The sequence below is a fragment of the Schistocerca americana genome, chromosome 9 (assembly GCF_021461395.2).
Source record: "Schistocerca americana isolate TAMUIC-IGC-003095 chromosome 9, iqSchAmer2.1, whole genome shotgun sequence".
NCBI lineage: Eukaryota > Metazoa > Arthropoda > Insecta > Orthoptera > Acrididae > Schistocerca > Schistocerca americana.
Genome location: NC_060127.1, coordinates 162,912,628 through 162,929,846, shown reverse-complemented (window position 1 = coordinate 162,929,846; position 17,219 = coordinate 162,912,628). Strand labels below are relative to the sequence as shown.

General features: G+C 40.9%; 1 protein-coding gene across 1 annotated transcript in view; it reads right to left on the bottom strand.

The window, feature by feature from the left end:
* Positions 1-17,219, bottom strand: part of LOC124551266 (cytochrome P450 4C1-like) — a 161,854-nt gene that overhangs the window by 27,146 nt on the left and 117,489 nt on the right. Inside the window, exon 5 of the mRNA XM_047126265.1 lies at positions 5,553-5,783. Coding sequence (XP_046982221.1) covers positions 5,553-5,783 — 231 coding nt within the window. The remainder of the gene's footprint in view (positions 1-5,552; positions 5,784-17,219) is intronic.

Here is a 17,219-nt window from a genome sequence, read left to right as displayed (position 1 = left end):
CGTACCATGTACAGCGTGTGCAGGCACTATCAGCAGCTGATTGGCCTCCACGGGTACACTTCTGCGAATGGTTCATCCAACAATGTGACAATCCTCATTTCAGTGCAAATGTTCTCTTTACGGATGAGGCTTCATTCCAACGTGATCAAATTGTAAATTTTCACAATCAACATGTATGGGCTGACGGGAATCTGCACGCAATTGTGCAATCACATCAACATAGAATTTCTGTGAACGTTTGGGAAGGCATTGTTGGTGATGTCTTGATTGGGCCCCATGTTCTTCCACCTACGCTCAATGGAGCACGTTATCATGATTTCATGCGGGTACTCTACCTGTGCTGCTAGAACATGTGCCTTTACAAGTACGACACAACATGTGGTTCATGCACGATGGAGCTCCTGCACATTTCAGTCGAAATGTTCGTACGCTTCTCAACAACAGATTCGGTGACCGATGGATTGGTAGAGGCGGACCAATTCCATGGCCTCCACGCTCTCCTGACGTCAACCCTCTTGAAAGCTCTTGTCTACGCAACCCCGGTACCAAACGTAGAGACTCTTGGTGCTCGTATTGTGCACGGCTGTGATACAATACGCCATTCTCCAGGGCTGCATCAGCGCATCAGGGATTCCATGCGACGGAAGGTGGATGCATGTATCCTCGCTAACAGAGGACATTTTGAACATTTCCTGTAACAAAGTGTTTGAAGTCACGCTGGTACGTTCTGTTGCTGTGTGTTTCCATTCCATGATCAATGTGATTTGAAGAGAAGTAATAAAATGAGCTCTAACATTAAGCGTTTCCGGACACATGTCCACATAACATCTTTTCTTTATTTGTATGTGAGGAATGTTTCCTGAAAGTTTGGCCGTACTTTTTTGTAACACCCTGTACAAGTATTTACAGTTTCTGTCCCCTACTTCACCCACAGGGTCACTTGGTTCTTCATACCATTTACAATTACTTTTTGACCTTATTAGCATGTGGCATATGTACTACGTTTCTCTTTATGAGTGATTCTCTTCTGTCTCAGGCTATTTCTCGTTGCTGCCACTTTTACTGGATTTAACCCATTGGCTGAAGGTCGGCAGGGATGACATTTGGGTAGCTTTCTGTTTGAACTGGTATTAATAACTATCATAGAGGTTGCTGAAGCTGAGGTTAGTATAATTGCGACTTAGTGCTGATATTCTGTGCAGTACCTTTTCGTGTGTTCTAATGGATGCTCCTTTGATACGAGGCTATTTTCCACAGCTAACATCAGCTTTAGAGAGGCGAGTAGAGATGGTTCTAAAGTGGTATTCAAGTAAGTCAGGTTTTCAAAGAGTAGGTTGGGAAGTACATTAAAATGTGGGTGATATTTAGGGTGGAAGTTCCAGTGATGGTTGCGTGTAGTTCAAAAGTTTGTCTGGAAACACTGCATCGTCTCCTACTGATCCAAAACCTTTAACCTTGTGACCCTACACACTGTATGCCACTGTAAAGTCCATGGTTGCAAAAAGTAAAAATACTAACCAGTGAGTTCGCCATGTGCTGTAAGCAATGTTATAAAACTCTTTGGAAATATTCTGGATTCTTTGTGATTATTTTCCTAAGAACATTGTCTTGCAGCTTTTTGGGAGCAGAATCAGTTGAACTCACACAACCCGGGGATAGTGTGTTCCAATGTGTAGGGCAGATGATCTGCCTTGCCTGCTGTGCAGTAATTCTTCCGCCGAGAGTAGTGTGTGGTACTTTATGTCCAATACTATCATTCATCTTGCCGATACAAAATGTCTTAGCAAGAAATATTTATTATTACATGTACCCATATACACACGGCCGGCCGAAGTGGCCGTGCGGTTAAAGGCGCTGCAGTCTGGAACCGCAAGACCGCTACGGTCGCAGGTTCGAATCCTGCCTCGGGCATGGCTGTTTGTGATGTCCTTAGGTTAGTTAGGTTTAACTAGTTCTAAGTTCTAGGGGACTAATGACCTCAGCAGTTGAGTCCCATAGTGCTCAGAGCCATTTGAACCAGCCATATACACACGACCACCCAAACACTACCTTCTTGTTCTTCTATCCTGTTGAGAGTTAACTACTACTTCCATATCAAATAAGCGAGCTCTTTCCACAGAATAATAAAGATACTAATGTTTTACTATCATTAACAATATTTTAAATATACACCCACAATTCCTTCAGTCTAATACCCAAATAAAATATTTCATTTATGTTCATTGGTGATCCCCTTTCATGAAAATAATACCCCTGTACCTTGTCATGTCTTAAAACATAGACACAACTATACACTGATAGGCTAGAACATTATCACCACCTACCTATTATCGATATAAATCCGACCAAGGTGAAAGCACATCCAGAAGTCGTGGTGTTGAGTGGCCACCCTTCATTGCAGATGTCAGGTGTTGTAGGCTGGACAAACTGGTAAACCATTACAGGCAGCGAACTGTGGTGAAACTAACATCAGATTTTAATGCTGCACAGAGTACAAGGTGTGTCTGAACATACAGTGCACCGAACACTACTAACAATGGGCCTCTGCATCTGACAACCCATGCATGTGCCAAAGTTAGCGCCATGACATCAGCAACTACGGCTAAAAAGGCACGTGAACATCGGCACCAGACTTTGGTGCAGTGGCAGAGTGTTACATGGTCTGATGAATCCTGATACCTTCTTCATCGTTGCCTATGGGAGGGTGTGGACGCGTCGCCTTGCAGGGAAAAATCTCCTTTACATCTATACTGCAGGACAGAGACAACCTGCAGCGGTTCCATTATGCTCTGGGTAACATTAATGTGGGCATCCATGGGTTCAGTGGAGCTTGTGCTAGGCACCACGATGGCCAGAGAGTATCATGCTCTGGTTACAGATTACGTACCTCCCTTCATGAAGATAATGTTTCTGAATGGCGGTGGCATACATCAGCAAGACAATGCCCCATGTCATAAAGCTAGGAGTTTGTTGGAGTGGTTCAAGGAAAACAGTTGATGTGCTGGCCCCCTCACTCGCCAGGTCTGAAACCGATCGAACACATTTGGGAATTTACGGGAGTTAGGTGACCTGTGTGTGCAGGTGTGGTGCCAACTCCCTCCAGCCTCATTGCTTCCATGCCACAATGCGTCGCTCCTGTTATTCGTGCCAAAGGTGGACATACCAGCTTTAAGGTAGGTGGTAATGTTCTGGCTGATTAGTGCATACACACATAGCCCTGGCAATTAATAAGACAAGATATAAAATTCATGTCACATCACATCCTCACCTATCTTGTAATCTTCCTTGTGACCTTCAAGGGTACGGTGTGGTTTGGGATAACTGTAAACGTCTCCTGCTTTGTTTCCCTAATTTTAGCCTGCTGTTTATTTGTCCTGGGAACTCCCTGCCCCCCCCCCCCCCCCATGTCCTCCTCAATGTGCTGCCAGAAATGGTGCTCCTTTGAAAGTGGGAACAATACCTTACATGTACCACTGTGGCACATGTCTGAGGTTGTAATTTAACGTTAATTGGTGATACCATTTCCACCACTTGATAGAGTACCTCCTAAGGCCTAAAAAAATTTTCAGTCCGATCATTTGGTATGTATGGGTTGGTTAATGTAATTCCTTGTCTGACATGTTACTTTTTAATCCTTATTTTCTATTATATTCCTGTTGTTCCAAGGCTTTAGCGTTAATTCTTCTAACCTGGCGCCAAATAATTTTTTCGCATTTTTGAGGAAGTTTTTGCTGATCATATATCTTTTGCTAGGTAGATCGTACAGAGCCGGAAAGGAGAGGTTGTCATTTGAGCGAAAATAACCCTGGACAAGCGTGTACGCCCCTGGATTTTTGAATTATTTGTCAATAGTCCATATGGGAGTAGGGCATCCCAGACAGTCTGTTTATAGTTACTGTAGTAATTCAATATTTTTCTTGTCATCTAGTTGACTATTTCAGTTCGGCCATTTACTTGTGGCCACTGATTTCTGACCCTGCGTTCCTTAATGTGTAATTGAAAGGACAATTGCTTTATTACATTGGACATGAAATTCCCTCCTTGGTCTGTATTCCTGTCTCAAGTGTTCCAAATTTTAGTATCGACTGGTTCACCATCACCTGGATCACTGTTTCTGTTTGTTGGCTAGGCATTTATATCATGGAAATAAAATGTGAAAAAGATCTAGTATTCTCAGCACGTAACCATTACCTCCTCATGTTTGAGAAAATGGTCTGAGTATGCCCATGCCAATCATCTGAAATGGTTTATCTGCCTTTATTAAACTCTGCAGTGTAATATTTTAATGACTGTATTCCACTCTCTGCATGCATCTCACACAAATTTAGCTGTAATGGTTGATGTCTCCTTTGTTTGTCATCTGTGAGTACTTCTGTGCAGCTCTGCTTCCTGGTGCTTTGGTGCTTCTTGGCCACTGCTTCTGGCTAGAGGTGAATCATGAGCCTGACTCAACACATCATTTTGTAATATCACTGGTACCGCTCCGCATTACCCACATCTAATCTTTCTACACAGCACTCCATCTTCCACACTGAATTGTGTCTGTTAGCAATTGCTGACAGTCTGGATCAGCACTTTGTCCTTCTGTCCATTCATCTGTGTCTACTCTGACACATTCTATAGTGTATATTTTGCGACAGAGATGGTAAGGCTTTCCTGTGTAATTTGTCCAGTTGATGTACTAACTGAAAACAAAAATCAGCCATTTGTAATACTTATCTAATTAAACATCTAGCTAGATATTTAAGGCGCAGTAACCATTTCAGGGCAGCATGATCATTTGCTGCTTTGAAACATCGTCCATACAAATGGAAGCTGAAGCAATTTACTCCATATAATAGTGTTAGCATTACTTTCTCAGTAATCAAATAAATTTCCTCCTTTACTAATGCATCTTAATCTATATACTATTGCATGTTCTTATTCATCTACCTCGTGGCTTAAAATGCACCTTGAGGCAAACCTGTCAGTATTGCATATCAATACAAACTGCAAAATTGGGAACTGCAGTAGTTGCATGCAGATATTTCAGATTCACGAATGCCATTACACAATGTGGCGACCACTGAAACATTGCTCCTTTTTTCAATAATTATGTGAGACATCTTGCAGTATTAGTGAATATAGAAATAAATTTTCTGTAAAAACTATCATTAGATTTGTGAAGCCTCCATGTCTACTGTAAAGATATCTATGGAAACCAGTTTGATATAGTGGTTGCTTTGGTAAGCATAAAAGAGTGGGCAGTTTAAGTCATTTCATGTGTAGGTGCCCGTAGACCATAAATTTATGGTTGACAGACATGTGTATTCTGCAAGTTGTCAACCAGCTGCAGTCCCATTCGTCCATTTCTACAATATGGAATTACAGAAAACAGTAGAGAAGAAGTTAGAAAACTAAGAGATTCATGAGGCGGCAGAGGAGCAAGAGAAGGAGGAGGAGGAGGAAAAGACGAAGAAATGGATGAAGTGAAGGACAAAGCAGTACACAATGGGCAGAAAGAGGAGAATAATGAAAAGAACGAAACCACCCTGGGTGTGCCTGTGACTCACTTCGTCTCGAACCTCGCTGACTGGCAACATGGTCTGTCCGCCTGGCTTGACCAGAGCTTCCAGTAGATTCAGATGTTTCTTTGGAGATCGTTCCTTGATGGCTGCTGACCTCATGGCGATGCACTGCATGATCTGGTCCTGCAGTATTTGCACATAGTCGAACACACCACGCCCTGTGGAGGTCAGCCGCATCAGTAGCTTACTCTGCAGCCATGGTCTCATCATAATCGTCTGAAAACAGCAAACACCATGTGTCACTCGTCAATGGTAGTCTTCGCTCGGAGGGAACACAGTAGACCAAGCAACGCTGTTCTCCATTAATCAGAGAAACTCCAAACAATTACGAATACAGTCCAAACTCTCTGTGAAAAATTGGGAATGTTGTCTGTAAACTGCTAACACTGTTCATGACAGGCGGTCTCAGTTGTGGGCTGCCTGTGTAACAGCTTCAACGAAATTTATTTCCTTCAGTATCTCATAGAACTATTATATAAAAATTTTATATGCTGTAATATTCTACTCATTAGGAAGTACAATCTTATGATATAAGTTTGACACAGTAAGAGAAGTACTATACATAGAAACTGTGTATACGTCATGATAAAGCAAAACCGAAAGTGCACAAATTACCCATACAATATTCATCCAGCAATTGCGACTGAGAGCTCTGAGAGAGTTCCAACAACCGTTACACAATATTTCAAACCTTGGCGAAACTTCTTCTCGCTGACAGCCTCCAAAACGTTGGTAAAAGGAAAAATTTTTGTTGTCTTCTGAATTTTCGCTGTTTATGCGCTAAAACTTTAGCATGAGGCAGCACATTTAAATTGATTATTTCATTATTACTGATTCTATTTACAATACATTATGAAGACAATGTCCACACATACCACTTAACGTACCTGCAAAGTTATGTCACTTCACGGAACGTAGTTCAGAAGATACGACACCACGCATATCTAAATGAAGGAGAAAATAGGTTTCGCCTAAACGAAGCGCAAATTAGCTACACTGTTTTCATCCATAGTTAGATAATGACAGGACTTAGAGATATGCAATAATCTTTAATCATAATTTCAAATATTTTCTGGAGTTTTTGTCACTTGCATGCTTAACGTCAAATATTTAATACACAAATCATTTACAATGAAGTCATAGTGTGAAGCTGTGGTAAAAGTGAGAGTTATATTCTTTAGAAAATTAGTGGTCAGGTGTTTGTTTGTATAAGAACTATTGCGTAATCCATGTCCAGAATTAAAACACTGATGAGGTAGCTAAACTGTAACATATGAGTTGCTGGCCACAACTGCGTGCTACATTTTAAACACCAGAGCCAGTTCTCCAGTCTCTGGGAGACGAGAACTATTCTTCGGCCTGGAGTTAACGGCTCGCTTTCCGTTAATTCAGCCAAATTTTGCTGGTCTGCCCAGGCCCTGCTGATTTTCAAAGGCAAGTGTTTCCCATAGCATGGCCAGTATTTCCTAGCACCGTTTGGGGGGTTGGCAGCAAGTGCTACAAGCACTAGCGGCAAGGGGCCAATTGAAGTACCTACATTTTGCTTCAGAGGCAGATTCGCCGAAATGTCCTGATATGAAATAAGTTTTTTGAGCAGCGCTCGTAGTTTGCAATGTCGGGGAATCTCACAAAGGTAGCATGGGGATCATGCACCCTGCTAAGTATAGCGGAGGCTTGAAGGATGTTGTGGGTTGGTCACGAAAGTTTTGGAGGTTCTGAGATACCAAACTGTATCCTACTTTGAGGTACCAAAAGAAACTAGGACCCTGATAACAACATACATCAGCTTTTTGCTTATAAACTTAAATTTCTATTGTGCAGTTTACGAATTTTAATTAAATTGTATATTATAAGCAAACTGATCATTCGAATCTTCAGAGGGAGGCTTGAGGTTATTGAAGTTCTCTAAAAATGACTTTACTGTCCCTAAGGATCGTCTCACCGTCACAGATCAGTCTCTCTGCAGATGGAGACTCAAGTGGCAGGAGAATCAGTCATTGGTGGTGCACCAGCAACGCACACCTGTGGCAGAGTTCCATCCAGAGTGAAATCTTTCTCAGTCCTCAGCTCGTCTGCTCAGAGATTGGCCCTGGCAGCGGAGGAGGCTAGTGTAGGAGAAGTCTCCTGGGGGTGAATCAAAGAAGAACTTCAAAGAAGAAAAGATGTTTTATCTACCGACCAACTGTTAAAAGGAAAATCCTTATTCCGATGTATGGCATTCTTCATTTTTCTTTGACTGTCTGGCTTGGAAGTATTCTGAGCACTAACCAGTAAAATTATTTCTCAAACGCTACTGGTCACCTTCCCTGAGTTTTCCTCCAGGTAGTTCACCTGTAACAAACTTCTTACATTTAGTGCTGAAAAAAGACATCTCACTCTGCCTCTTTCTGCGTCCAGTGAAATGGGAATATGGCATCACATGTGAGGTTCTTTCTCAGACTTCCACTTTATTTACATTAGCTAGTCCTAGCAGTTCTTATATTGTTGAAACAGTTTTTGTGGTCCTGACGTTCGGTGGTGTCCCACACATACAAAGAGGTCCCAACAGTGGGCTCTCACTTCATTTGTGCCATCTGGTGCCTTCCAAAGGAAACAGCTTTCTAAATTTTGTTCATGATTGTGCGTTCCCTGTACAATGTTACAAACAGCATCTCTCCTCTCTCCACCCTGAAGTCGTGAAAACTGTCACTACTTGAGGCCTTACTCCAATGGGGATAGTATCTATGTTGCCTGGAGAGGGGGAGAGGGGGATGCCCTGCATAAAGTTGTGGCAAGTCAAAGGGATGCCTGGTAAAGTGTGTGGCATTGACCTGTGCCCTGTCTGGTGTACCCGTCTGAAAATTCCGCCAGAGGAGGTCCTCCTACCTTGGGTACAGAGCCTCGCTTTCCACTCAAGTGTTGTCAGTTCATCCTAGTGTGCTTTCAAATACCTTCATACCTACATACACCAAGCAAATTCAAGTGAAACTGTAAATTAAGACAATTATATACGAATAATAATTGGTGCTAGGATGCATTTCATTTCTCAGTTTTGATGAACTGTTCTGATCTAATGGGTCCTCGTATTTACGTTTTGAAAAAAAAACGGTTGTGTAACATCACCCCTTCCAACTTTTTTAAATTTACATCAATGCAACTGTGCTCAAAACTTCTTAAAACATAACTGCGTCAAAGAACTTTAGGACCTATGTGGTATTGAGGTAACATGCTCAGTTGAGACATTGTAGGTTTTTAATATTGCCAAGATAACACATATTACATTTTATTGTTAAATTCTTAATTGATCTACCAAGCCATCGCACATCCATTCTTCTACTTTGCGGGCGTAAACTTAACTTGTTCTTTATCAAACGTGACAGGTTTGTTACTTTCCCAGGTTATACTCATCCACTCTTTTTTAAGCTGACATTAAAGGTTATATTCTGTCTGTACATATTTGCACTAAAAGACTTTATAAACAGCATGAAATTTCTCAAACACTGATCAATGGCTCGAACACAATCATCCATTGTACTCTTTAAACATTAATTCATTCTTATTCATATTCCAGAAAATTTTTATATTAACCTCATTCACACTCTTGTAAAACATGGAAGGTAGAGCACCATAACAAAACTATAAAATTTTACATCATCACATAGTAAGAAAGACAGTATAAGATACACAAATATAAAAGTATATATAGCAGCAAATGTAATTCGAAATTCAGATACATGACATAAGATTTACTTACATGACAGTACGTAGAATAACATCCTCACATCAAATATTACCAATTCGAGAACAATTACCAAATTCAAATTTCCACATACAATTTACACCTTTATCACTATATGTGAAATGCAGTACAAGTCTGTAAACAATATTTAAATTGGTATGTTCATTTTTAAATTATAGTTATATGTTTAACATTTTCAGAAGTTGGTTCTCCACAAAAGATCATTATTACGTAAGACAAAAATAACAAAATTTCACAATCATGACTCATAATGTTCATTCATAAGAACTACAGTTCCAGAAAGAATATAATACACACAAAATACGTTAGAGACACAATGAGTTTTTCGCAACAGAATCGCAGTATCACAGACCTGGTACGAGAAGAATGCCATTAAGATCGATGACACTGTTCATGGAAGCACGTTTATTTCATAGTAGCAGATTGGCCCTAGTCTGACAACAGGCAAACTGACAGCAATGCAAGATCATACACTGTGTAATGTTTTTCCTTATGATTTTTGTCACATACACCCACACGCATTGAATTTCAGTTCAGTCGTTCAGAGCGTTGGGTAACTTGCCTATGCAATTCTATGATTAAATCATAGCTGCACACATCAAATTTTTAAATGTATGAGTCGGGTTGAGGTTGAAACTGTGTCCTTGCCAATGAGGGATTATAGTCCTTCTACCTTCAGAGTTATGGATTGTGAACTGTGTCTCCGTAAGGAGGTGATCAGACTTCTGCTCTTTCTCAGTAACAGTCTACCCGTTTATTTGATACGAAATCACAGTCTCATGGTTCCATAAGCATGAAAACACTTTCTCATATTTTTTGGGTAATACGCAACAGTTTGTTGACAGGCTGAGTGAATTGCCCCGTTGACGTCATAAACAGTCTGTGTATGCAAATAGTGTTGCAGGTACTCACTCTGTAACACTACTGCCTGATACTGCTATACCATGACCTCTAAGCTGGAAGCAGTTCGTGTAATGAAATTATTTTTATTAAAACAATTCCTGTATAAAGAAACAGAGCAGTGTTACCCTCTGAAAGGAATTTTGTTGTGTTGACCATGATGTACCTAACGGAGGTGGCTTATTGGAAGTGATAGTCACAATTACGTAAATATTTAAACACTGAAAAACAATAATTTACCTATCCACAATGTCCAAATGATGATAAAAAGGTCGCCAGCCTAATTAGGCATGCGAACAAGTAACATTCTTGTTCAAGATAATAGATATGAGTAAAGTTAATGGAAACACACAGCCTATATAAGGCTATTTGCATAAGGACAACAGAAAATGACATACACTTTTGCCTCCAAGGCTTGATCAAACTGAATGGTTTCAATAATATCACTATTAAAGTGCACTTTAGGAATATACAGTCTAGCATAGATTGAGTCTCACTTTTCAAACATTTTCCTATCTGACATGAGATGTGAATAAAGTTCACTGCAAAATTATAAATTGATCATAGGTTTAATCTTTCTTTTACCAATTACTTTTCTATCTGACATGGAAAAAAAGTATTTCAGTAGCAAACTATTTCTCACTGTCCTCTGAATAAAAGAAGTTATTGTTTTCATAGGTAGTGGTCTTTTTGTTACTTGTTACCTAGTATAAGCACAATAGACAAACTTTGGATCCTGTTACACTATTAATATGCACTTGCAATACCGAAGAGAGACAAGCATGTAGCAAACATGAGTATATAACTCTCCACAAGTGCAGTTCACGACTTTTAATGCAGTGAGACACAATATTGAGAAATCTGTAAGAAACTTACTCACCTTTTAAAATTTACAACAGGCAGCACTATGATCATTAACTAAGCAAAACTTTATAAGTCGCAGTTTTAAGAACTTTTAAATTTTAAAAATAACAGCAAATTGTCTTTATTACCACTGTCTTCTACTTTCAAGTCAATGATTAAATAGGTAACTTTGAAAGTCCACAAAACTTTAAAGTGAACTGTTTCAATCACTCGGAGGCTTTCACAAAGCTACATTTAGTACCTCCTACAATTTTACCACATTCAAAGTAAATGTGACTACTCCCTTCTTAATATCAAATAACATCATTTAATTAACTGTTTCGCTTTGAGGCTTTCATTTTTTCCGCAACAAGGACACTCGGTAAGCATAGTTCAAACGGAGAGGAACCTGAGAGGTGTTGTGATAAGGAAAAAATGAAGGTAGGTACACAAATTCAGTTATAAGTTACCTCATTTTTAGCACACTAAAACATCCAATGAGCTGTTACTTCACTTTACATATTTACAGTTCCTTGGTTCCTTTTCAGTGATTGCACAACGTGGTGGCGCGTGCATGTCGGTGGATGGATTTTCAGGCGATGACAGGTGGCGATGACAGGTACCAATTCCAGAATAGTTCCAGCTCTTTATCCGTCCATCCAAGGCATTGGAAAGTGGCACGAAAAGCCTCTCTCGGCACCAGCACAACACACAACTTTTACATGAGAAGCTGGCAGTTTGGTAGCTCGTCCCCGACTGACTCCTGATTGCACCTTTCTTTCCATGCCCACCACATTTTGCGCGCGCTACGCAGTTCCACACCACCTTTTACTTACAAAATAACTAAGAACCCTATGTGAAGATCAGCAGTTTACATAACAGCAACCAAACATATTAAATAAAACAGAACAGGGGCACATATTGACATTTCTACAAAAATCATTTAAACAAAATTATTCAACCTCAAAGATAACCAAAGAGATTATGTGAGAAAGACCAAACATATCATTTGCTCATATTGTGAATATTACAGAGATTACACTTTATTACAGTATCGAATTAATCATACACTAATTACAGACGTTCAACGATGGGATGTTGAACAAAATGTATGTATTTTGTAAGCTATGGTGTTACAACTCGTCCAGGTAGTGGTGTGGCTGTGGGACACCCTCTGGTGCAGGTGGCGAGTCAGTGGCGCCCTGTCAGTTCCTCAGAGTGTTGGCTTAGGCCGCAGGGCTCCCCTTCTCTTATCGACAGGTAAGTCACGGCGCAGGGACGCCGCAGGAAGTGGTTTCAGATCGCAGGCAGTGACCAGAGGTACATTCGTCAGCTGTCCAGCTTGCTGGCCCAGTTTTACATACTCCGTATGTGTGGGTAATGGCAGTTTCACTGTGGTTCAGCGTCTAACCATTCTGTGTTTCCACATCCCATCTCTGTTTCTGTCACAAATCCGTCCACATTTGATTTTTGTGACTTGAAAGGAGTTTACAGACTTTCATTAACAATACAGTTCACATTAATACAAATACAGTCTGTTTGTACAATCCTTTTGCAAAAGCTTTTTACCATTACCTTACATCAAGATATCAGTTTTAGTCTCAATTAATTAATTAATTTATTAATTTAAAGTGCATTTTTAAAACTGTAATTACTTATTACCTCTTATCCCTTTAATACTTGACGTTTACGAACTTAAAATGCATCATTACTAAATCCTGACCTCCAGCAGTTTCCAGCTTTTCATTTCTAACGAAAATTCATGATCTCATAGGAAGTTTTTAAAGTAGAGTACAAAATTCTTTTGGTTGGGACCTCAGACCTTCTCTCAATTATCCATGCATTGCTATGTGATATATGCTATGTGGTTTTCCACCATTGCGTTATGAGCCGAAAGTATTGTCCTGCGATTTCCATATTAATGTTTGATCTGACTGCTTGTAGCTCTTTCACAGAAGGGATAAAAACGTTACAGTCAGCGAGACTGAAATCGCGAACCGTATCAGACGCTTTTTCACAGGTCAGCACATTACCATAGAGCTGGTTTAGATGTATGTGTCTTGGCTTCCTCTTACGAGGCCATTAGTGCCTAGAACTCGTGAACCGCTATTTGATGGTGAAAAACTTACTATGCTGCACAACAGGTAACGCCTCTTTCCGCTGCTGACAAGCAAAGTTTGGGTTTCTAGGAATACATAACTTTATTTATGAAATGCCACATTTGCATACCTCTTGAGTATGACACAGCATACCAATTACACACAGACCCGATCGAAATCCAAGCGAGTAGTATTTTACTAATTTCTGCCGACAGAGGCACCCTTGTGTACAGATACTTAGTTTCATTAAAACAGAGTTTCGTCGTAAGGTCATCGCGGGTAGTTTTACTTCATTTCTTCTATACAGTGCACAATTTTCGTAAGAGTTCTTTTAGTGTTGTTAAAACAATAGTAAACATGAGAGAGAAATTAATCATCAACGATATATGAGAATTCTCTGATGTTATCTATAACAGTCTGACAATAAACATGCAGTTTATTAATTACATACATGTAGAAAACTTGTTCTGAGTTAAAGCTGTCAAACAAGGTTTGAAGGAGAATAAAATGCCACTACCACACGACAGCTAATGTAGAAAATACTTTTCTGACGTATTTTGGCACGATGCGCTCTCCTCAAACATAACAGAAAAGTTTCGAAATGCATCTGCTGCCTAGCCGTCCTTTAAACCTGAAAAGAACAAAATGTCACAGAAGTTAGCCCTTTCTCCACATGCGACTATTTTTGGTAGAGAAGTAAAGGGAATTATGTTCAAAGTTCCATTAGAATGATAACTTCAGCAGACACCAGAATTGTGTTTTAAAAAATGTAGCCGTAAATGTACTCGCGACGTCTTATCTACTGTGCACAACACTTACAGTTGCGCTACCAGCTAACACGTAACTATAGCAGCTCCAGAAGTGGACAACAATTCCTCCAGAACTTTCGTAGTCCACAGTGCTGTGAGATAATGCATATGGCCGGATCTAGACTTCTGAGAGACACACAGTTACAGCTTTTCTTTCGCACTGCACGACGTTTTCAACAAACACATAGCGCAATAGAGTAGCTCAAGAGGAAATGAACGCTTCCTGTTTAAATTTCTGTATCCTAAACTGTTGGCAGCTCTGTGTAGGTGGCAGTTACGTGACTTTATTTCGGTGATTACAAAATAGAGTCGAATGTATGCACTGGGTGGCCGAGGCAGCTATCTCATGGCGATTCGGTCAACCAAGTAAATGAATGTACTGAACATGCTGCAAACCACTACAGGGAGCCTGTGTAACAAAATATTCATTCAGTGTGGCGCAACGGCTTTACGATAGAAATTGAGTCACAGAGAAGAGGATTTGGTGATCTGTTGGATGGATATGGTCTGGGTTCGATTCCAACTTCTGCCAATGATTTTTGATAGGGAGAGACACATTCTATTCTCTTCTGGATACACCAAGTGAAGAAGGTATAATGGCATTGTGGTCTGAAATTCACATTAAACATGATTTGTAGACGTTAGGTTGAACCACAATAACATAGTTTTAATGGTTGGCACTCAGAATATTTATAGTCCAGCCAATCCGAGCAAAATTAGTATGGTAAAATTGAGAAATATGAGATGTCCTTTTAAGAGCCAGTCGGTACAAAATCTCTTATCCTTTTAACTACTTCTTCGTCTCACCATTAGGAGCCATCTCCTCCGATGGATTACGCCGCCGTTCAGGGTACATCTCTGGACAGATGAGTTGAGAGACTAAGAAAGATTTTGGACAAATTGAAACTTAGCTGCCACCAAGGCCTGATTCTGCAGCCGCTTCAGCCTCCGCACAGACACAGATACGGAGAGATGAAGCCACAACAGTGAGATGGCGCGTTGCTAGAGTAGAGTCATTTTTATAGAATTTCAGTAAACTCGAGATTCACTCTGAAGACTTTCATTCAGATTCAAATGACCAATTAGCCTCCCCAGGTGGATGGTATTTCCTTCTCTGGTACTACCCGTCTTTTACACTGAGATCGTGACCATCATTGTACAGCTTCGTTATTGCCATTGTTCTAGTTTTGCATGTGTTATTAGAATCTTATGCCAGTCACTTTAGTCAGATGTGCTAAGGTGTTACTGTAGAAACGTTGCCGCTGTTTTTCACTCTATTTTCTACAGGGTGTTAGAAAAAGGTACGGCCAAACTTTCAGGAAACATTCCTCACACACAAAGAAAGAAAATATGTAATGTGGACATGTGTCCGGAAACGCTTACTTTCCATGTTAGAGCTCATTTTATTACTTCTCTTCAAATCACATTAATCATGGAATGGAAACACACAGCAACAGAACGTACCAGAGTGACTTCAAACACTTTGTTACAGGTAATGTTCAAAATGTCCTCCGTTAGCGAGGATACCACCCACCGTCGCATGGAATCCCAGATGTGCTGATGCAGCCCTGGAGAATGGCGTATTGTATCACAGCCGTCCACAACACGAGCACGAAGAGTCTTTACATTTGGTACCGGGGTTGCGTAGTCAAGAGCTTTCAAATGCCCCCATAAATGAAAGTCAAGAGGGTTGAAGTCAGGAGAGCGTGGAGGCCATGGAATTGGTCCGCCTCTACCAATCCATCGGTCACCGAATCTGTTGTTGAGAAGCGTACGAACAGTTCGACTGAAATGTGCAGGAGCTCCATCGTGCATGAACCACATGTTGTGTCGTACTTGTAAAGTGAAATCATGATAGCGTGCTCCATTGAGCGTAGGTGGAAGAACATGGGGCCTAATCGAGACATCACCAACAATGCCTGCCTAAACGTTCACAGAAAATCTGTGTTGATGACGTGACTGCACAATTGCGTGCGGATTCTCGTCAGCCCACACATGTTGATTGTGAAAATTTACAATTTGATCACGTTTGAATGAAGCCTCAACCGTAAAGAGAACATTTGCACTGAAATGAGGATTGACACATTGTTGGATGAACCATTCGCAGAAGTGTACCCGTGGAGGCCAATCAGCTGCTGATACTGCCTGCGTACGCTGTACATGGTACGGAAACAACAGGTTCTCCCGTAGCACTCAGTGACATGGTCAACGTTACCTTGTACAACAGCAACTTCTCTGACGCTGATATTAGCGTTATGGTTAACTGCACGAAGAATTGCCTCGTCCATTGGAAGTGTCCTCGTCGTTCTAGGTCTTCCCCAGTCGCGAGTCGTAGGCTGGAATGTTCCGTGCTCCCTAAGACGCCGATCAATTGCTTCGAACGTCTTCCTGTCGGGACACCTTCGTTCTGGAAATCTGTCTCGATACAAAGGTACCGCGCCAAGGCGATTGCCCTGTGCTAATCCATACATCTAATGGGCATCTGCCAACTTCGCAATTGTAAACATTGCACTGACTGCAAAACCACGTTCGTGACGAACACTAACCTGTTGATGCTACGTACTGATGTGCTTGATGCTAGTACTGTAGAGCAATGAGTCGCATGTCAACACAAGCACCGAAGTCAACATTACCTTCGTTCAATTGGGCCAACTGGCGGTGAATCGAGGAAGTACAGTACATACTGACGAAACTAAAATGAGCTCTAACATGGAAATTAAGCGTTTCCGGACACATGTCCACATTACATGTTTTCTTTATTTGTGTATGAGGAATGTTTCCTGAAAGTTTGGCCGTACCTTTTTGTAACACCCTGTAGATGTTATGTCTGGTGTGCTCTAGTGTGTCAGGGCGCTAATGACCTCAATGTTGAGCGCCCATAAGCCCCAACACACCACCACCACCACCACTCTAAGGAAATATCGTTTTCTGCGTTTTGTTCACGGTAGTGCGTTTTCTGGACTGTGCTAAAATCAGTATTGCTCATATTCCCACTTTCTAGCCCGTAAAAATAGTCACTGTTGGACACCTCTTAAAATTTGGGAGATCATATCTACACTACCTACACTGGTTGTAGTGTGCCTAGTATCCCGCTGCAGCAACTCGGAAAGAAAGTCTGGTCAAGCGAGTAACAGCGCGCTGCGGCCCTTTGTCTGCAAATGCCTACACGCCTAATGATTTTTCCACCGTTTGCAAGCTCTAGGGACTGACAGATGAGATATGAATATGAAGATGGTATCTGTTCTTTCGGACATCTTCAGCT